We start from the raw sequence: 22,004 nt of genomic DNA on the forward strand, positions 1-22,004 counted from the left end.
TTATGTCCAGAGAGTACCATTTTCAATATTTGGCAGCATAGTTTTCTGAACTTAAAATCACACACACATATGTATGTGTATATCCATGTATATATACACACACATATATACTGTTATATATTTTATATGATATATAATGTATATTTTATGTATATAGCTTAAATGTAAATGCATATATCATTTAACCAAATTAGATCCTATATGCTGTTCTGTCACTTAAGTTTCTTGAATGCATCTATGAGAGTGTAAGTTCTGCCAGTGGGTAAATGAAGTAGTTCTGCTCACTATGGTACCAATAGTGTTTGGTTTAATCCATGGTTCATGGCTGCTGCTGCTGCTAAATTGCTTCAGTCGTGTCAGACTCTGTGCGACCCCATAGACGGCAGCCTATCAGGCTCCTCCATCCATGGGATTTTCCAGGCAAGAGTACTGGAGTGGGTTGCCAGTGCTTTCTCCAATGGTTCATGGTAGGTCCTCAAAAAACAAAAAACAAAAAACAAAAAAACACACCTAAAAGAATGATTGACTCTGTGTCAATAAACACAACTGTTCTCCTATATTCTATATCAGTTTCCTCAAGTGAGACTCTATCTGGAAATTTGTTTCCAATTTGTTTCCTGTATATGTGAAAAATTTTAAAAGATGTTTTTTAAAAAGGCACAAAGAATAATAACACAGCATACATTATTGAACCTAATCACTGAGAATCAACAAATTTTAAAGTTCGGACAGTTTCTTCCAAATAAAGAAAGACTGGAGAGAAAGATGATGCCCCCAGTTTCCTCCTGAGTCCAGTTTCCAGCCTCCCTGCTGCCCGGCCACAGCTGTCATGATTTCCGCGTGTGTGTCTTGCAGCCCTTGTGGGTATGAGTATACAGTGCTTGATCAGTATAGGTTCTGTGACATTTGGTTTTTTTAATAAACATGCTGTTGTAATGTATATATAGTTCTGCACCTAACTTTTCTCCCCTCTGCAATGATTTTTGAAGTCTAACTACACTCAGGTTTCACTGATATATTTTACATGTTTTATTTCCCCACTGTTCCCCATTGCTGGACTTTTAGGTTCTTCCTGATTTTTCACTATTGCAAACAATTCCAAAATTTGATTAGGTGTCTCACTCATAAATTGTAAAGTCCATTTTATTTACAGTCTATCTGTTTTGGTTAGTTTTGTCTCTGTCGTCGAGGACAGAGCAAGGGAAGGAACTTCTCCCGCACACAAAGCGAGGAGGGGGCCGGCCCGGGCCGAGAACGAGTGAGGGCGGAGGTCCGCGTCCAGGTGAGGGGCTGGGCGGGGCGCAGGTGCCGGGATCCAGGCGCTCCCTGAGGGCTGAGCAGGAGGGCGGGGCGGGGCCGGCTGGCCCTCGCGGACAGTTCGGGGCCTGACGTGCGGGAGGCGGGGCCGGCGTGGGCGGGACCGGGTCGGCTGGGGGCGGGACCGGGCTGGCTGTGGGGCGGGGCCGCCGCTGCGGGGGGCGGGACTGGGCCGGCTGTGGGGGCGGGGCCGGAGAGGGGCGGGGCAGAGGCGGGGCCGCCGCCGCCGCCGCCGCCGCGGGGAGCGGGGCGGGGCGGCGCTGACGTGACGGTCACGTGACGGTCCAGGAATGCCAACAATGTAGCGAATGTCCCGCTCGGGCTGCGCGCTGGGCCGCGGCGCTCGCGCCGGAAGATGGGGCCGCCCGCTCGCCAGCCCGCCGGCGCCCCGTGTCCCCGCCCGCTGGCCGCCCCCGGGCCCGGCGTCCCCCGCGAGGCCCCGGAGCCGCGGGCCAGGCGGCCGCGGACGGCGTAGACGGCGCGAGGTGAGCGGGGCGGTGGGGTCCGGACCCGGGACGGGGCGGCGGGCGGGGCCGCGCGCTCGGTCGGGGGGGTGTCCGCGCCGTCGGGCCGCCTTGGCCCCCGCCCCTCGGCCCCGCGGGCGGTGGTCCCCCGCCGAGGTCTCTCTCCGCTCCGGCCGGGTCGCACCCCCCGGGCAACCCCCTCCCCCACTTGCCCCCCGCCCTGACCCGGTCCGGAGCCGGGCCTCCCGGGCCCCCCGCGTCCGGCTCTGGGACGGGCTCGCGGTCCTGGGGCGCCGGCGGGGGCAGGCGGGGCCTGGGTGGCACACCTGCCCGGCCCGCGGGCGTCGGCCGGGCCAGGCCGGTGAACTGGGCGTGCGGTCCGCGAGCGGCGGGACCGGGGTCTCGCCGGGCTGGAATCCTGGCTGGAGCCCCCGCCCGGGGCCTCGCGGGGTCCAGCGCCTGGCAGGTAGAGTCAGTGGCCAGGCAGCTCTCTTCCCAAAGTACTCAGCAAATACGTACGTTTTCAGAGGAAAGTTTGGCCACATTTTACTAAGAAACTTGAATGGAAAGTCACAAACTGCGTGTTGTTCACACAGGTGTTCAGTTTAAATTTTAACCCAGGAGTTGACAGGCCTTCCCTTAGTAATGGAGAAAGTAATCCTGGCGCATTATTAGGAAAATTGTACTAAGGAGACTTTGGTCCATATTTTCAGTTGAATTTAAGCTCCGTTCCCTGCGACGGATCACCATTTTTGAGCGCTCAATCTAGAGACTAAGCTACTTTGTATCTTTTCAGTTTTTTTTTTCTTTAGCAAATGTATTAACAAGGCAGTAAGAGGAAAATCTTCAAAATAAGAATGCACAGACTGTTTAATAAAGTCTGTTTTAAATTATAATTAACAAGACACTGTTATTCAGCCTCATAAAATTTGGTCACTGTTTAGTGAATATACCAGCATTCCTTTGAAATTAAAATTGCTGAACATTTAATAAATCTTAAAAAGTCAAGCAGTTTATTGAATAACGTATCTCAGCAGAAGCTGTCATGAAAAATTATTAAGGTGAATTACTAGAATCTCGGAATTTTTGAACTGGAGAGAGTTCTTGCAGCTCTCCATCTGACTTGAAGTAGTTTTGACTTAGCTGTACATATTTCTTTCTTTCCTTAGCAAATCCCCGGGTTGGTGGGAGGGACTTTCCTTTGGTGGGGGCGGGGGGGGGGGCTGTTTACAATAAGATGCCTTGTTATTTTGAATATCTTGTTGTAAATAGCCAGCCCTGGTCTCCTAAACCTCACTGCATGTGTGGGCTGGGGGTGGGGAGAGGTGTTGAAGCTGATAAATACCCGGTAAACTCACAGAAAAGATGTGGGGAACTTTACAGGGAGGTGTTCCGATTTGTATTGGAAAAAACAGATTAACATAGTTTTGAAAAACTGCTTTTATATTTTATTTCATGGTGATAATAATGTGAAACTTCTAAATAATGTTCTTCACTGATTTTTAAAAGAATGATGGGTTTGAAGAAAGATCAATTCGCTGCATTTACTTTGCTTTGACTGTAAATCTGCTCTAAAAAATCTCTGTGAATCTCCTCCTTTTTAAAGAAGCCGAGTATTTGGTAATCCCCGTCCAGCCTCAGCAGTCCAGGGACCCCAGCCCCATTGTGTGCTGGCGGCTGCCGCTCTTTGTGGAGATGGGGTTGGGTTTTATCACAGCAGCACCTGTGGAGGCTGCTGGGGCCTGAAGGGAGGTAGCCTGCTTCGCTGCTCACTTCCGTGTTGGTTGCTTTAAAGCCAGCAAAGGTTGGTACCCTTGGACAGAGAGAGAACAGTTACAATGCTAAAATTAGGGTGGGAATTTGACTCTGACATTGTTCAATGTTTGCCATTCACTCTAGGAAAACTTTGTATCTCTTGCCATTTGTCAACCTAATAGTGACAGGTGTTTTTTTTTTTTTTTACTTAATTTTTGTCTGTGTGGTAATATTTGACGTTCATAGGAATTTTTCTGCAGGATAAGTGAAAACTCATATTTTGTAGCGTTGGTTTGCATTTACTATTAACCGTTCCGATTTTGTGGTGCCAGGCAGATCCTGTAGTCTCTAAATGCAGTTAGGGTGGTGAGAACCTTTCTGAGGATGTAAGTTGGCTTTTGAATGGAGTGGGTCTCTGTTTGGGGTAGCGACTCCAGGCGGTGATCTTGAGCTGGAGTGCTGAGGACTGGCTTTTTCCTTACTCATTAATTCAGTCCTGTCCTGCTTCACTGGAGTGCCACTCCTGTGTTTTCATTAAATTGACCCAGAGGGTACCTCCCCCCAACACACACACCCACAGTTATCTCCCTGTTGGTCTTTCTCTTCTGTGTTTTAGCCTTTTCACAGGAAGTCTCAGGCTCCAGGAATAGCTTCACACTTCCTCCGTCCAATGTCAGCCCTTTCCCCTTTCCAGCTTTGGTGACACGACCCTTTCTCTGAGAGGTCTTCTCTGAATAGGCCTGAGCACTGGGATTCTGGGGACAGTCAAGATCACCTCTGTCCACAGCAGTGGCTCAGGTGGTCAGAGCCCTGGCCAGGAAGTGTCTGACCCTGGGAAGGGAGGGTTGTTGGAAGGAGGCAAGGCTTCTTGAAGAGTGGAAACCCTGCTGGGGTGTGGAAAGAACACAGGAGACTCATTTGCTGGGTTGCTTGCTGTGAGGAGTGCTGCACAAAACGGACCATACGTTTATCCCTGGCCTGCTCATTCCGCGTGGTGGTCTTGGGTACAGACTTCTATAGCTCCATGGTTTATATGCTGTTATTCATGTGTGTGTCTGTGTGTGGGTGTACACACACACGGATATCTGTGTATATATGTCATACCGATGTCGTGTATAGAGCCAATAAGGCATGTGGTGGTTTCTTTTCCCTGGGTCAGAAACTTATTTGGAGGTGAGGCTCTTCCTACCTGGGTAACCTGACGTACCGTCCAGCACAACATTTGGCATATGTGGAAGACCTCTGTGCCCTCTGAAACCTTGTGATTGCACCCTTGATTGGAAGGATGTTCTCAGGGACCTTCCCGGTGAGGGGTAGCCCTGGCATGGAGTCTCCTGGCTGGCGCAGCCCTGGAGTCAGCCATCAGCGTGGTGGTTTATGATTCTGGTGTTCAGCACCTGGCTGGAGGCCTGGCCCGGCTGCCTGATCTCGTTTCAGTTTTGCTAGTTAATTATAGTAAAGATACAATTTAAATAACAACTGGAATTTTAGGCCCAAGAAATACTGTTTAAAAAAAATGCCGTATGTCAGTAGTGTGGATCCCAAAGGACGTGGGTTTCGTTGGTTCCCTGGTTGGTGCTGAAATGTGTATTTGGCAGCCAGTGAGGTTGTGAAGCACTTGGAGGAATTAGAATGAAAATTCTTGAACATCTGATAACATTTTCTAGGATTGGTTGAAAGACTAGAATTGAGTTTGATAGGGCCACATTAAGGTTTGCTTAGAATACTGCTCTCATTTTGTTTTTAGCAGAGCTGCCTGTATTCGGGATAGGCCTTAGCCTTCGTCTCAGCCCCAGATTTGAAAATGAGTTTTGTTTTGTGTGTTGTATTGCAATTTTAAATTTCCAGTGTCTTATAGTTTCTTTTGAAGCATATTTAAGTCAGTTGATGATACCTAAGAAATTCCCAACATTAGACTGCTTTGTTTGCTACCCACCCCACCTTTTTTTTGGCGCACTGTGGCTTGTGGGATCTTAGTTCTCTGGCCTCAGTAGTGAAAACACAGAATTGTAACCACTGCACCACCAGGGATTTCCCGTGTATGCATGTATGCTAAGTCGCTTCAGCTGTGTGCAACTCTTGCGACCCCATGGACTGTACCCACCAGGCTCCTCTGTCCATGGGATTCTCCAGGCAGGAATACTGGAGTGGGTTCCCATGCCCTCTTCCAGGGATCTTCCTGACCCAGGGATTGAACCCGTGTCTCATGTTTCCTGCATTGGCAGGCCAGTTTTTTACCACTAATGCCCCCTGGGAAGCCTGTATAATTGTATTAATTTATTTTTGGCTGTGATGGGTCTTTGACGCTGTGCAGGTTTTCTCTCTAGTTGTGGGGAGCGGGGGCTACGTTGTCGTTGAGGTGTGCGAGTGGCTTCTCTTGTCCCGGAGCACAAACTCTAGGCACAAGGTCTCAGTAGTTACAGCACATGGACTCGGTAGTTGCGGCTCCCGGGCTCTAGAGCACAGGCTCAGTAGTTGGGGCGCACCAGTTTAGTTGCTCCATGGCATGTGGGATCTTCCCAGACCAGGGATCGAACCCATATCTTCTGCACTGGCAGGCAGATTCTTTACCACTGAGCTACCAGGGAGGCCCACCCTCATTTTTTTTGACTCTTGAGACCTTAGGTCATAGGACCCTTAGGGCCTTTTGAAATTCTAGATGAGAGAGCTTATTAAAATGATACTGTAGTGTGTCAGAGGGGCTCATTTCCAGCTGCAATCGTAATTTGACTGATGAGTATTCTCATGAAAAATGCTTTCAGAAGTTCATAATTTTGCCATGAAATCAACTGTTGTCAAACTAAAGTCTAAAATACAAGGTCTCAAGCTGAGAAAATACTTGGATTCTTTGTGCGACTGAAGGAAAGTTTCATCCTTCCCTAAGTGTCTGGCACCATCACTGAGGAAGCCAGGTGTGCCTAGGGGAGCACAGTGGGAAGAGGATGAGAGGATGGAGGGGGGTCCTCCCGCCCCCTCTGCACAAGGAGCTTTCCTAGGTGCAGGTTGAGGGGCTGTCACTGAATAACTCTGTCACCTTTTCTGTATGTTTGAAAATCTTCATAATGAAATGCTGAAGGGGAGGAAAAGAAAGGACAGATACTACTACGTCTGACCTGGATTCCGTTCAGCCCTGCCCCGGTGTTTCTAAGCTCATGTGTAAATGCACACATGTCCGGTCTCTCCTGCACTGCTCGGCTTTATAATCAGAACGTTTGTGGGACCCACAGGCACTCAAAAGTATCTGGGGGTGTGTGGCCTTGGGAAGCCACTCCCCATTGTGCTTCTGTGTGGGGTGGGGGGTACCAGGCGGTTCAGACCTCCGTCTGTGAGCGGGGTGCACTTGTGTCAGCACCAGTGCTGAGGTCCGGCCTTTCCCAACACAGCTGTGTTTGGAGGGGGAGCATGGTCAGACGCTGGCCCGCTGGATATGAACATTAGATGAGTTGGCGTAATGCTTATCATTTTAAACATTCCTGAGTGTACAGTTCAGTGGCAGTAAATACATGCACACTGTCAGTGCAGTCACTGCCACAATCCTGACTTTTTCAGTGTCCCAAACAGAAGCTCTGTACCCAGTAAGTAATAACCTTCTCGGCCCAGCCCTGGTAACTGCAGTCCACCTTGTCTCTGCATTTGCCTCATCAGAGTCACATAGTGTTTTCCTTCTGTGTCTGGCTTGCTTCACACAGCGTAATGTCCTCAAGGTTCATCCACATTGTAGCCTGTCGACTTCCCTGGTGGCTCAGCAGTAAAGAACCTGCCTGCCATCCAGGAGACGTGGGTTCGATCCCTGGGTCGGGAACATCCCGTGGAGAAGGAAGTGGTGACTCACTCCAGTATACTTGCCTGAAAAATCTCATGGACAGAGGAGCCTGGTGGGTTTTAGTCCATGGGGTTGCAAAGACTCCAGCACAACCTAGTGACTGAACACCAGCTTGTGTCAGAGCTTTACTGCGTTTTCTGGCTGAGTAGTATAGCACAGTTGTGCAGCTTCTTACAGTGGTTTTGTGTAAACATCAGAAATATTGCATCTGAAGCCTTGGAGAAGGGGCACAACCCCTGCTGAGTGCTCTCCCGAGACCCCCGGGGGTAGGTTTCAGCTCCAGCCCAGGAGAGGGCACAGACCCAGGCAGTTCCAGGCAGTGGGCAGCGGCTCCCACCCTCAGTTCTCACAGTTCAGGTGCTGGGGCCTGGGGGTGAAACAGCAGGGTCTCCGAGGTTGGGTGGGCGAGGGGCCCTCTGCTCTGGAGGGGTTTACAGCTGGGAGCCCTGAGGTTCACGTGGTGAGCAGGTGGAAGGGGGTTGTCCCTGGACACAGGGCAGGCTTGCCACGCTCCAGCTGGAAGAAGAACCAGGTCCTCAGAGCTGTGCAGCCTGATTCAGGCTGTGTTCACACAGAGTCTAATGGTGTCAGCCTTTCCCTGTCTGAGCTTTTCTCTCTTTAAAAAGAAAGATGCTTTAACTTTTTAAATGTTGTCATCAAAAACTCATTTTTTGACTTTGAAGCACAGCTGATTTACAGTGCTGTATTAATTTCGACTCTTCGGTAAAGTGACTCAATTATGCACATATAATCACTATTTTTCATATTGTTTTCCATTGTGGCTTATTGCAGGATATTGAATATAGTTCCCTGTGCTATACATTAGGATCTTTTTTATCTATTCTATATATAATAGTCTGTATCTGCTAACCTCAAACTCCTAACCCAACAGGCCCCCTCCCACCTTTCCCCTGTGGCAACCACAAGTCTGTTCTCTATGCCTGTGAGTCTATTTCTGCTTTATAGATAAGCTCTTTTGTGTCATATTTTATATTCCACATATAAGTGATGTCACATGGTATTAGTTTTTCTCTGTTTGACTTACTTCACTTAGTAAGGTAATCTTTTTAAAAAAAGTCCATCCATGTTGCTGCAAATGGCATTTCATTCTTTTTAATGGCTGAGTAGTTTTTCGTTGAGTATATGTACCACATCTTTATCTACTCATCAGTTGATGGGCATTTAGGTTGCTGCCATATTATGTCTGTTGTATTAATAAGTAGTGCTGCTGTGAATATAGTGCATATATCGTTTTGAAGTAGAGTTTTCTCCAGATATGTGCCCAGGAGTGGGATTGCCTCTGTTTTTAGTTTTTCTGGGAACCTCCATACAATTCTGCAAAGTGACTGTATCAATTTACATTCCCATCAACAGAGTAGGAGCGTTCCCCTTTCTCCATACCCTCTCTAGCATTTGTTATTTGTAGACATTTTGATGTTGGCCATTCTGACCAGTGTGAGGTGATACCTCATTGTGGTTTTGATTTGCATTTCTCTAATAATTAGTGATGTTGAGCATCTTGACATGTGCCTGTTGACCATCTGTATGTCTTCTTTAGAGAAATGTCTGTTTAGGTCTTCTACCCATTTTTTGATTAGGTTGTTTGTTTTTTGTTGTTGTTGAGTTTGTCCATTCCTAAAAAGTACTGCTAACTTTATGTGGGAAACACCAGCAGTGCTGCTAAGGGGCTTTCCTCATAGCTCAGTTGGTAAAGAATTTGCCTGAAATGCAGGAGACCCGGGTTCTATTCCTGGGTCAGGAAGATCCCCTGGAGAAGGAAATGGCAATCCACTCCAATATTCTTGCCTGGAGAATCCCACTGACAGAGGAGCCTAGTGGACTACAGTCCACGGGGTCACTAGAGTTGGACACAACTTAGCGACTAAACCACCACCAAAAAGTACTGCTAATATTATGTGGGAAACACCAATGAACACCTTCTGATTTTCCTTTTCAGGTGGAGATGATCTTCGAAATGAAGACCCTGGAAAATGTTTGGTTCTCTGCAGGAACTACAAAAATGGAAGGAAAGGACACTTTCAAAAGGAAACTGTTGTGAAAGCTTGTTTACAGCTAACTGATACTGTTGGTCTTGTCTCTTAAATAATAAAACGCTTTAAGAAGATTGTATTTATGGTCAGAGGAACCTGCGCCGACCATGCGGCCGAAGACCTTCCCCGCCACCACGTACTCGGGGAACAGCCGGCAGCGGCTGCAGGAGATCCGGGAGGGGCTGAAGCAGCCGCCTGCGGGGCCGGGCAGTGACGCCACCCTGGACGCCAAGGTCCTCGGGGGCAAGGTCCTGGGGGGCAAGGACACCGCCCGGCAGCAGCAGATGAGGGGTGCCCCGAAGTTCGGGCCATATCAGAAAGCCCTGAGGGAGATCAGATACTCCTTGCTCCCCTTTGCTAACGAGTCGGGCACCTCGGCTGCCACAGAAGTGAACCGACAGATGCTGCAGGAGCTGGTGGATGCAGGCTGTGACCAGGTGGGTACAGGCCCCAGAGGCTGCTTGCGGCCCAGCCCAGGGATAGCCCATTTGGGGTGCAGAAGAGCCCTGCAGATGTCCCTGGAGAGGGGTGTCTGGGCTACAAGTCCCCTTCTCCCCAAAACCGTCCTGTGAGCCATTTTCCTTCTCCTGCATGATCCAGAAATCTGAGCTCTCCCCAAAGGGTGCCCCTGGGAGGACTGGCAGGCTTTCCCACATAGCCCTTTTTAAGGTTTATTTGGCTTATTCTGGGCTGTCACGGGAAAGAGACAGGCTTCCTTTAACTTGTTTTTGTTCTGTGCGTTTTTTAGCTCAGGGGGAAGGTTGATTAGCATGAATTGGCTCTTTGACTCTTTTTCCTTCTGTTTTAAAAGATAGCACATACGCTGTTAGAGGAGATGTAACTATGCTAAAGAAAGGAGAAAGACTAGAATAAAAAGCTTCAGAAATCATCAGAATGGTGCAACACAGCGTGACGTCTCCACTTAGTGGTGTGAAAGTGAGAGTCGCTCAGTTGTGTCTGACACTTTGTGACCCCATGGACTGTACAGCCCGTGGAATTCTCTAGGCCAGAATACTGTGGGTAGCCTTTCCCTTCTCCAAGGGCTCTTCCCAACCCAGCAGTTGAACCCAGGTCTCCCACATTGCAGGCAGATTCTTTACCAGCTGAGCCACAGGGAAGCCCAAGAATCTGGAGTGGGTAGGCTATCCCTTCTCCAGGGGATCTTCCCGACCCAGGAATTGAACTGGGGTCTCCTGCATTGCAGGCGGATTCTTTGCCAACTGAGCTATCAGGAAGGAGGCACCAAATACACGTAAACACACACGGGAACTGTGCACCTAGCGATGCTGAGCTGTGCATGGGCTATCAGTGACATGTAACCAGTAAAAATGCCCTTGCCTCATGAAACGGTTTCTGAAGGCAAGTGCTTTACCAGCACCTGTTGTGTGGAAGTCAGAGCTGGGTGAACGAGGACACAAGCCGGGCACTTCTGCTCCTTGGGGACTGAGCAGGGTTCATGCTCAGGGCATCTCAGGAGGGCTTGAGCACCTTCAGTTCCTTATAAATACCCTAATTATGCACTCCTGGCCTTGGAGTCCTGGGACCTGGGAGAAAAGAAGCAACTCGCCCTTTTACTTCTAAAAGCTCCGTCAACTCTCTTGTAGTTTCTTACCAGAGAACCTACATTTCCCAGATGATCTGTTTGTGAGACTAGTGGTTCTGCTTGCAGGCTTCCTGGAGCCTCTGGGCCATGTGGGAACTCTCCTGTGGGTGCGGGGACCCTCCTGTGGGTGATGAGCTTTGTTGTGTTGAGAGCTGCTCTGCTCCAGCCCAGGGCTGTGAGCAACTAGTGCAGAGTGGTAAGTGCAAGTGACAGCAGAGGCCCAACCGTTCTCTGTGAGCATGTGAAGCGACATCCGCTGCCAGCTGCTGCCACCTGACAGACAGGTGAGATGGTTGTGGTGGTCAGAAGGAGCCAGCCATCCCAGGGAAATAGTGGATGAGAGTGCAGATACTCAGCCTGACTGCAGAGCTAAAAACCTCCTGGAAGTCACTTACAAACAAAAGAGCTGTTATTGCAGTTGTGATATAAAGAAACAAATCAGGCAAATGATCCAGAATTCAGGTGGGATCTCATTGTGGTAAAATCCATTAGTGATAATTGGAGTACAGGAAATAATGAAGTGGGTACTGTTTCCAATATATTAAAACACAAATATAGTAAAATGAAGTGTTGGGGTACCTGTAAGTTCCCATCAGCATTTAATTTATGTTAATTGCTAGCAGAAAGGACCGACATTTAAATGCTCCTGAAATCATCCATCAGTTTGGTGTATAGTGTTACTTTATGACTTAAAACAACTGTACCTTCACTCTGACCTTCCAACTCAGACTTTTTCCTGGCCTGGTTAGAGGGTACATTTGCTTTCAGAGAAATCTGGTTCAAAAGTTATAATCTGGAAACTTCCCTGGTAGTCCAGTGATTTAGACTCCCCTCTTCCAATGCAGGAGGTGTGGCTTTAATCGCTAGTTGGGGAACTAAGATCCAACATGCTGTGAGGTGTGGCCAAAACGGTGGAAAAAAATTTTTAAAAAGATTCCTAAGGCACATGAAAGGATGTTCAGCATCACTAATTAATAGAGAAATGCAAATCAAACCTACAGTGAGGTACCCCCTCAGAGAGGTCAGAATGGCCGTTATCAGAAAGTCTACAAATAAATACTGGAGAGGGTGTGGAGAAACCAGAATCCTCTTACACACTGTTGGTAGGAATGTAAACTGGTGCAGCCACTATGGAGAACAGTATGGAGGTTTCTTAAAAAACTGAACATAGAGTTACTGCATGACCCAGCAATCCCACTCCTGGGCATAAATCCAGAAAATATAAAAACTCTAGTTCAGAAAGATATATGCATCTCTGTGTTCAGAGCAGCATTGTTTACAATAGCCAAGACACGGCAGCAACCTAAATGTCTGTCAGTGAATGAATGAATAAAGAGGATGTGGTGTGTGTATACACACACAATGGCATATGTGTCTGCCATAAACAATGAAATAATGCCATTTGCAGCAACATGGATGCAACTTAGAGATTGTCATATTAAGTGAAGCAAGTCAGAGAAAGATAATCATTAGTTATATGTGGAATCTGATTTTTTTAAAAGATACAAATGAATTTATTTACAAAATAAAGAGACTTACAGCTATCAAAAACAACCTTCTGGTTACCAAAGGCAAAACGTGGGGGAGGGATAAATCAGGAGTTTGTAACATATACACACTATTATGTAAAATAGGTAACCAAGGACTTAGCATATAGCACAAGGAACTCTACTCAATATCCTGTGATAACCTGTGTGAGAAAGTCTGAAAAAGAATAATAGAGAGATGTATAATTGAATCACTTCGCAGTACACCTGAAACTAATGCAACATTATAAATCAAGGATACTCCAATTAAAGAAAAAAAAGGATGCCCAGGTGGGAGGAATACCAAAGGGCAGCCATTTGGCAAAGCACCCAGCTGAAGAGTCAAGAGGGAACTTGATGATTTATCACTTATCACAAGTGTTTTATCACTTATTTTTTAATATGTGATCGAAGTGCTGTGTCCCACTGCCTCTCTGAAAGCAGAGCCTTGTGTTTTTCTCCCGGAAGCTTCCTTTGTGGACGCAGTGAGGCCCCGTGGTCTTCTGTCCGGGTCGGTGACTCCGGAGGCGGCACGGAAGACGGGGATGCGAGCTGCCTGCGCGGAGGCTCCGCTGTGGGGTGTGGGGTCCTGGGCGGAGGAGGGCTGAGGGGCACCGCAGGGTCACCGGGTGAGGTGGCTCCTCTGAGTCAAAGGCCAGGGGTGTGTGGGGCCGAGCTCGGGCCGCACCCCCACGACCCGCCCTGCCGTGCGAGGGGCGCCTGGCGCGCAGCCTGTTGCCTCCGCTGAGGAGACCGCGGGGAGGGCGGTGGGCCGTGGGAGCGCCGCCCGCAGGTCCAGGCGGGGCCGTCGTGACGGAGAGGCGGGGTCGGAGCGAGGGCACCGCTCACGAGAAACCCGCGGCCGACGGACCAATGAGAAAGCAACTAAGCTTAGTTTTTTGAGCGATTTAAAGTATTCAAAAATTCAAGCAAAACCGCACACTTCTGTTTTTCTAAATGTGCGATTCCTCTACGCCCGCGGGGGGCGCCCGCCGGCCCCAGGAGGTTCCCAGATGGGACCTGCCTCCAGCCTGGAGGCTGAACCTCCTGACCGGTCCCCAGAACACAGCGGGCGCACCCGGGACAGGCAGCCACGCAGGGACTGTGGGACCTCCCTGGAGGCCCGGGGCTGAGACTCCCCGCTCCCAGTACCGGGCCATGGGTTCCGTCCCTCCTGGGACACTGAGCCCTGTGCAACCACTAAGAGTTCACAGGCTGCAAAGAGAGAGACACATGCCGTGACTGAAAGATCCCAGTGCCACAGCTCAAGAACCGGCGCAGCAAGATAGTAAAAACAAATAGTTGAAAACAAAACAGAGGCACGCAGTAGCTTCCTGGGAGAGTTCGTGTGGAGCAGACTGTCCCACTTGGGCACCTGGGTGACAGTATCAGGACAGTGACTCACTTGTAAAATTTTATTTTTTGCACCAAAAACATTTTGTATTGGGGTATAGCTCATTAATAACGTTGTGATAGTTTCAGGTGGACAGCAAAGGGACTCAGCCGTGTACACGTATCCATTCTCCCCCCAAACTCCCCACCTATCCAGGCTGCCACATAACACTGACTGCTCACCTTCTTGTTGGATGCTACACGGTTCTACAGACACCTGACAGGAGCTGAGGGAGGGTCTAAGGTTTCAGAGACCTTTTTCCTAAAATAATATTTATTTATTTATTTTTGGCTGTGCTTGGTGTTTGTTGCTGTGTGCAGGCTTTCTCTAGTTGGCGGCGAGCTGGGCGACTCTTCGTTGTGGGTGCATGGGCATCTCATGCAGTGGTGTCTCTAAAGCATGCAGGTTTCAGTAGTTGTGACACATGGGCGTGACACTTGTGGCTTAGGGGCTCTGGAGCATGAGCTCAAGTATATGTGGCACATGGGCTTAGTTGCTCTGCTGCCTGTGGGATCTTCCTGGACCAGGGTTCAAACCAGTGTCCTCTGCACTGCAAGACAGACTCTTATCAATTGGACCACCAGGGAAGTTCCTCAGAGACCTTTCTGATGTGTCTGTGTACATATGCGCTAGCCTGGGAGTGGGGAGGTCCTGTGTGAATGAGGTGGTCCAGAGGAGGGAGGCTACTTGAGGGATGACTCTTCCCCAAACTCCTCGTGGCTCCTGTGAAGAAGGGAGTTATCTTCTGATAAGGTGTCACCTGCTGACAGCACTCAGGCATTTTTAGTTAGGTGTTTTTCCAGCTACAGAGCTGGATCCTTGAATGGGTGGAATAATCGGTTTTGTGGGCTCTGATAACAGTGCAGAGTCAGATCACACGTAAATAAGGTTAAGTGTTGTTTTTACGAAATTGTGAGAGTGAAGACAAAACTGCCGTGTGCTGTAGATGGACTGCTAGCCTTTCCTGCCTAGAGGATGACAGGCCACCTGTAACTCCTGGAGGGTCCACATTCCTCAGAAAAGGAGAGAGAAGCCCTGATTTTGAAACTGAAAATTACATTTTCACTACCCTTTTCCCAAAACTAAATTGTTATAAAACAGATTGGATCTTTGTTTAGTTTAGGTTTTTCAGCTAGAAAAAGAATATTAAGTGTTACTTTGAATTTCTGAGAAAGGAGATTTCATTTGATTGAATTTGTAAAGCCACCCAGCAGACATTCTTTTTTTTTTTTTTTTGGAGTACTATACTCTTCCTTCATTGATCCAGTAATGTCTGGTCTGCCGCTCCGATGGGACCTTCTGGCTCAGAGCAGTCATGCTGGGTCCCTGGAGCCGGCAGTGTTCGTGTTACTGCTGGGCTCATGTTTCTCTGCCCCAGGGGTGGAAGTGCATTGTCACCAGGGATCTCAGCCTCTCACGCTGCCGGAAAGCCTTCCTGGCAGGTGACTTGAGAAAGTGTCCAGCGAATTGCTTTTCCTTCAGAAGCACACTTTATGGCGCAGTGCTGGCTGAGGGAGCAGGGCGCTTACACCACAGCACTGGAGCCCCATGTATCCCACATGGGGGCTGGGTGGCGCTCTGCCTGCCAGCCTCCCTCCTCTGGCTGCTGCCCCAGCATCCGTGTGCTGCAGACTGCCCACTGGGCTCCGAAGGTTGGCAGGCCTCTCCATCCATCAGCAATGGGCGGCTATGTCACAGACCCCACCGTCCCTGGAAGTCCAGTAGTTAAGATTCTTTGTGGTGAGGACAAAAAAATAGTTGTTTTCTCATCTGTTTTTTCCTCTAAATTATCTAGCATTTTAATACCACTTCCTTATTTAACTTTAAAATGATCTGTTTACATTTAGTGGAAGGACAAGGAAAGGGACATTTCAAAGAATAACTAAACAGAACATTCCAACACAACTTGCAAGTGCATCTGTGAGACAGGATTCTGGTATGGCCTTTACCACGGTCAGTACTTGTGTCACTTACAGCCTTTCATTACCTTTCTTGCCTGTTTTAGAGCTTGTCTACAGAAAATCAGCCTCTTTGCATAGATTTTAGAATCATAGCACACGCTAATTTTTGCTTTTATAAGGTAATAAATATTCCCTCGAGCACATTGCTCAGTGTAAGAAATGAGAAGATCCTTTGGCTTCAAGTCAGAGCGACTAATTCCGTCCAGGTGGGACTGACATGGTGCCCCAGACCTGCCACCACAGCTGCTGTAACTGGCCCAGGTGGCGTGCAGGTGGGTGGTGAGAACCTGCAGGTTCTCCAGCATCCAGAGCGGAGAGGGGACTGTGACAGTGCTGGCATCAATTGCTCTATAACAGACACAAGTTCTCCGAGCTCCTCTCCGTCTATCCAGTCCTTGTCAACGTTGTGATTTTGAGTAAATTGCTCATCTGCCTTCTTGTTCAGTCGCTAAGTCGTGTCTGACTCTGCTACCACATGGACTGCAGCACACCAGGCTTCCCTGTTCTTCACTATCTCCCAGAGTTTGCTCAGACTTACGTTCATTGAGTCGGTGATGATATCCAACCATCTAATCCTCTGCTGTCCTCCTCTTCTCCTTTCCCAGAGTCAGGGTCTTTTCCAATGAGTCAGTTCTTCCAATCAGGTGGCCAAAGTATCGGAGCTTCAGCTTCAGCATCAGTCCTTCTAATGAATATTCAGGGTTGATTTCCTTTAGGATTGACTGATGACAGCAAGGAGATCCAAAGAGTCTTCTCCAGTACAATTCAAAGGCATCAAATCTTTGCCACTCGGCCTTCTTTATGGTCCAACTCTCACATATGTACATAATTACTGGAAAAATCATAGATAACTTTGACTTATATGGACCTTTGTTGGCAAAGTGATGTCTCTGCTTTTTAATACACTGTCTAGGTTTGTTATAGCTTTCCTTCCAGGGAGCAAGCATCTATTAATTTCATGGCTGCAGTCATCCATCTTAGTCTCGCCTTTTCCTTCTTTGACACTTGGCCGGCGGCGCTCATTTCTTGGGGTGACTGGCAGGCAGGACAGGGCTTAGGTACAGAGCCCTCTGCACGCCTTCACTCCACTGGCATCCTGCCAGGTTCTTTAAAAACTTGCCAACAGCCTCTCCATGCAGACTCTCCAGCAGGGGTGTTAATGGCACTTTCTAAGGACATCTTAAAGTGGGAGCAGTGCTAGTAGAAAGTTTGACTGGAACATTTTCTCATGGAGCTTTGGCAGGTGTTAATAAATAGAATGTTCTGTCATCTTTGGAACTGTTAACTCTGCAGTGGCCCACATTTTGAAATTCTTGGCCTAGGGCCGAGCCTCCTGGTGTATAGACTGCCCCACATGGGGTCACTTGGTGGTTTTCTCAGAGAAAACATCCATGCTCTGCCGTGGATGACCAGTTACTGTCCAGGGTTCAGCCTGCCACCTGTGGGCACAGGACCAGCCGGAGATCACAGCTTCCCTGCGACAAGGAGCATCTGTGCAGCCAGGTCACACACAGCAGAGCACATGTGTCACGTATATCTGTAGATCGAGAAAAGGACACACGTGCTGACATGAAGCGGGAGCCCCCACACATGCACAATCTCTGGAAGCCCGTCTTGATGGAGGGAAGGAAGCATCTGTATGACATCTGCATCCTGACATCGCTGCCCCTGGTTGGCCATGAGTTGACTGTCCCCTGCGCAGTGGGACCACGGCTGCACAGGGGCTACTGTGGACACACACGAGACACAGCAGCTGCTTATTTTAAAAGTGTGGACTGGAGCTCGAAGGTCTGTGACAAGGATGCTTGGTGAGGAGGCCTGTGTGCTCTTTGCAGGGAGACGTCTGAATGGTAGGACTGGACGGTAGTAGTTGTCTGCCCAGGAGAGTTCCCCCACACTCAGCCCGCTGAGTCCCAGGAGCTGACGCCGGCTCGTCACCGGTGATGAAACCTGCAGTGGTTCATCTGCTCTGCCCGCTGCCCCCGTCTCCCGGTGCAGACTTGTCCCCGCCGGTTAGGCGGTCCCCCCCACGGGGCCTGTCTCCCCATCCCCTGCCGCCCATGTGCGCCCTGGGCCTGGGGTCCTGCTACTCCCACACTGGCCCATCGCCTCCCAGTTCTTCCTCCGGCACTGTGGGCTGAGACAGACTGAATCTGCGTCATGAAAACCAGAGTTCCCAACAAGAATGAATTCAAATTCCACATGAATTCATTACTGAAAAAAATAGATGTGTTTTTCTTCAAAAGAGGTTGGACCTAAGTTACCATAACAACTGTATACAAGAATGTAGTGCTTCTTCCTTAAGAACAAATCATGGAGATGTAAGAATAGTTTTGTAGTTAAATATGAATCCAACCAAAATTCTTATTTGAGGGACTGTAAAGTTGCAAGATGATGTAGAAAGCAGTACTTCCTGCTGACTGTGCAGCCAGATTATGACAAATAGAAGCAAAATTTGTACTTTATTATCAGCCTCCTAACAGGACAACTGGAATAATCTATGGGATATACTGGAATAAAAATACATTTTTAAGGTTCTTAAGCTTCACTCCTCACACTAGTAATCAATATTGCGATAATGTTCTCATTTTCTGGTGAAATATTATTTCTTGGTGTTTTGTTAAATCTCTGTGATTATATTAAATATATTATAAATATATTTAATATATATTAAATATACTTAATATAAATATTAAATATATTAAATATCAAAGTTAAATTTAACTTTCCATAAAACTGATCTTAACAAATTGAGTTTATTTAGCAAACCCAACCATTCAGAGTTGAGGTAAAATTAATAGGTGGACATATTTTTCAGATTATACCTGCAGTAAAAGTAGTTACCCATTATATACTGTTGTACAAACCATCCCAGAAGTTTTAGCGGCTGAAGAACAACCATAGTTTATTACTTATTATGATCCTCTGGGCTGCCCAGCTATGTTGCTGGGGTTGAGCATCCAGGCTGTTTGCTCACATGTTGGAACTGCAGCTGAGTCTGGCAGCTGGCACTGGCCTAATCTTGCTCCCTGGAGCAGACTGCAGGCCACCAACATTCTAGGGGCAGAGCTGAGCCTGTGCACATGAGATTGCAGGTATTGTTATGCTCATTTCTGGACACAGGGATATGTGAAGAGAATAGAAGGTTCAGGACAGTTGACTGGTCTATGGTTCCCCCCACCCTGCTCTGACTACCAGCCAAGAATACCTTTTCTCCACCATCTGCCCACATCCTGCTGTCCTTAAAGAGCCGGCTGTGTGTCCTCATCTAGCCTGAGGACAGTCCCTGGTTCCTCTCCTTCCTCTGGCCCTCTTCCCCGGAAACTCATCCTGCTAGCAGTGCTGGGGGGTCGGGGGCGGGGGGCACCTGTCCTTCTGGGACTGTTCTGGGAGGCAGGGAGCTGTCCTGCCGGGCCTGTCCCGGGGGCCCATGCTCTCTCACCCACTGTATCCCTTCCCCTGGCTCCCTCCCTCATGTGGGGCAAGGTTGGTTCTCTGACTTCCACAGACCAGGCAGGAATGTCTCAGTCCAGTCACAGAAGTTTTCTCAGGAGGAGCAGAATACAAAGTCTTCAAGGTCCACCGTCAAGATCTGGGTGGGGTCAGTGTGTGTGTGAGGAAGAGGAAACAGAGATCAAAGATCTGGGTGGGGTCAGTGTGTGTGAGGCAGAAGAACCAGAGATCAAATTGCCAAAATCCTTTGGATCATCGAAAAAGCAAGAGAGTTCCAGAAAAACATTTACTTCTTTATTGACTATGCCAAAGCCTTTGACTGTGTGGATCACAATAAACTGTAGAAAATTCTTCAAGAGATGGGAATACCAGACCACTTGACCTGCCTCCTGAGAAATCTGTATGCAGGTCAAGAAGCAACAGTTAGAACTGGACATGGAACAATGGACTGGTTCCAAATTGGGAAAGGAGTACATCAAGGCTGTGTAGTGTCACCCTGCTTATTTAACTTACATGCAGAGTAGTACATCATGCGAAATGCCAGGCTGGATGAAGCACAAGCTGGAATCAAGATTGCCGGGAGAAATATCAATAACCTCAGATACACAGATGATGCCACCCTTATGGCAGAAAGCAAAGAAGAACTAAAGAGCCTCTTGATGAAAGTGAAAGAGGAGAGTGAAAAAGATGGCTTAAAACTCAATATGCAGAAAACTAATATCATGGCATCCGGTCCCATCACTTCATGGCAAATAGATGGGAAACAATGGAAACGCTGACAGACTTAATTTTTGAGGGGCTCCAAAATCACTGCGGATGGTGACTTGCAGGCATGAAATTAAAAGATGCTTGCTGTTTGGAAGAAAAGCTGTGACCAACCTAGAGAGCATATTAAAAAGCAGAGACATTACTTTGCCAGCAAAGGTCTCTCTGGTCAAGGCTATGGTTTTTCCAGTAGTCATGTACGGATGTGAGAGTTGGACTATAAAGAAAGCTGAGTGCCAAAGAATTGATGCTTTTGAACTGTGGTGTTGGAGAAGACTCTTGAGAGTCCCTTGGACTGCAAGGGGATTCAACCAGTCCATCCTAAAGGAAATCAGTCCTGAATATTCATTGGAAGAACTGATGCTGAAGCTGAAACGCCAATACTTTGGCCACCTGATTCAAAGAACTGACTCACTGGAAAACACCCTGATGCTGGGAAAGATTGAAGGCAGGAGGAGAAGGGGATGACAGAGGATGAAATGGTTGGATGGCATCACTTGACTCGATGGACATGAGTTTGAGCAAGTTTCAGGAGTTGAAGGACAGGGAAGCCTGGCATGCTGCAGCTCATGGGCTCACAAAGAGTCGGACACGACTGAGAGACTGAACTGAGTGTGTGTGACATTTATCAGCCCCAAGACAAGTCCCCAGCAGTTCTTGCTCCACTGGCTCGGAGGCGGGTGCAGGACAGAAAGACTGTCCCTGGAAGCTTCATGTGACCCACGCCCAGGCCCCCAGCTAATGTCTCTCTGCTCCCCTCTCCAGGAGATGGCGGGCAGGGCCCTCAAGCAGACTGGCAGCCGCAGCATCGAGGCCGCCCTGGAGTTCATCAGTAAGATGGGCTACCTGGAGCCAGGCAAGGAGCAGATCGTGCGGGTCGTCAAGCAGACCTCTCCAGGTGAGCGCGCTGGGGGCTGTGGAGAGGCGGCTTTGGGGAGAGGGCCGCGTGGCCATCGTGCTGCCCACCTCCCTCGCAGGAGTGGGGGCACGGGGACTGAACCTGCCCTGCCAAACATCCTGTCCCCCAGGGTGGGGGCAGATTGACACTTAGCTGGGTCCTTCCTTACTGGGGGTTTGTGGAGTTGTTCTGTTCATGAAAAGGAAAATTCAAAATAAATGAAAATTAGGCCACTCAGCAGGATCTTTCTGGACTTGTGAGGGATTCTTAAGGGAAGGCTTATTTCATGAATTTCTAAAACACACTTGTTTCCCACTCTGTGGGCTCAGAGAGCAGGCTGCACGGTGACAGGTGGCTCCAGAGTCCAGGGACTCAGGCAGAGGTGTGGGAAAGCCCCGCCCCGGGAGGGAGCCCGCCCCCCCCCCCCCCCCCCCCCCCCGTCCCCACGCCATGCCCTTGGGGAGGGCCAGTCGCTTCAGCACCCCTGCCTGCTAGCCAGTGGGTGTTCTCTTCCTCGGTAGAGCAGATGGAGACATTTTGGGGACCTGAGGCCCCTGGGGGGTAATAAGGGATTCGGTATATTGACCAGGAGTTTTCGCTGGAGACCCTGGATAAACCCAGTTCATCTGCTGAGTGAGGAACTTGCAAAGGCTTTGTAATAAATACATTGTACCTTCCTTGAGATGAGAACACAGGTTTCCCTTTTCTTCTTTTTGAAGGCATAACATTTCAAAAGTGTATTTATCTACTACATATCCTCAAAATATATAAAGTAGAAATCGACAAAATTAAAAGAACAATAGAAAAATGTATTTTCACTGTGGGTGAATTTAACCGCTTGTCTCAGGCACTGACTGAGTGAAAGCGGTGAGAACACGGACTTTTGCCCGTTTCTCTTCTCTTGACTGAGGAATGCCCTTAAGCAATGCCTTGCTGCCACAGCATCCAGACCTTTGGGATCTCGGGGTCTGTGTGGCAGCTCATCGCCCCTCCCA

General features: G+C 48.6%; 1 protein-coding gene across 1 annotated transcript in view; it reads left to right on the forward strand.

Moving 5' to 3' along the window:
- Positions 1–1,597: 1,597 nt before the first annotated feature.
- Positions 1,598–22,004, forward strand: part of LATS2 (large tumor suppressor kinase 2) — a 31,835-nt gene continuing 11,428 nt past the window's right edge. Inside the window, exons 1-3 of the mRNA XM_065901675.1 lie at positions 1,598–1,802; positions 9,317–9,847; positions 20,877–21,009. Of these exons, the coding sequence (XP_065757747.1) occupies positions 9,518–9,847; positions 20,877–21,009 (463 nt within the window). The 5' untranslated portion in view covers positions 1,598–1,802; positions 9,317–9,517. The remainder of the gene's footprint in view (positions 1,803–9,316; positions 9,848–20,876; positions 21,010–22,004) is intronic.

The sequence above is a fragment of the Muntiacus reevesi genome, chromosome 11 (assembly GCF_963930625.1).
Source record: "Muntiacus reevesi chromosome 11, mMunRee1.1, whole genome shotgun sequence".
NCBI classification, from domain to species: Eukaryota; Metazoa; Chordata; class Mammalia; order Artiodactyla; family Cervidae; genus Muntiacus; species Muntiacus reevesi.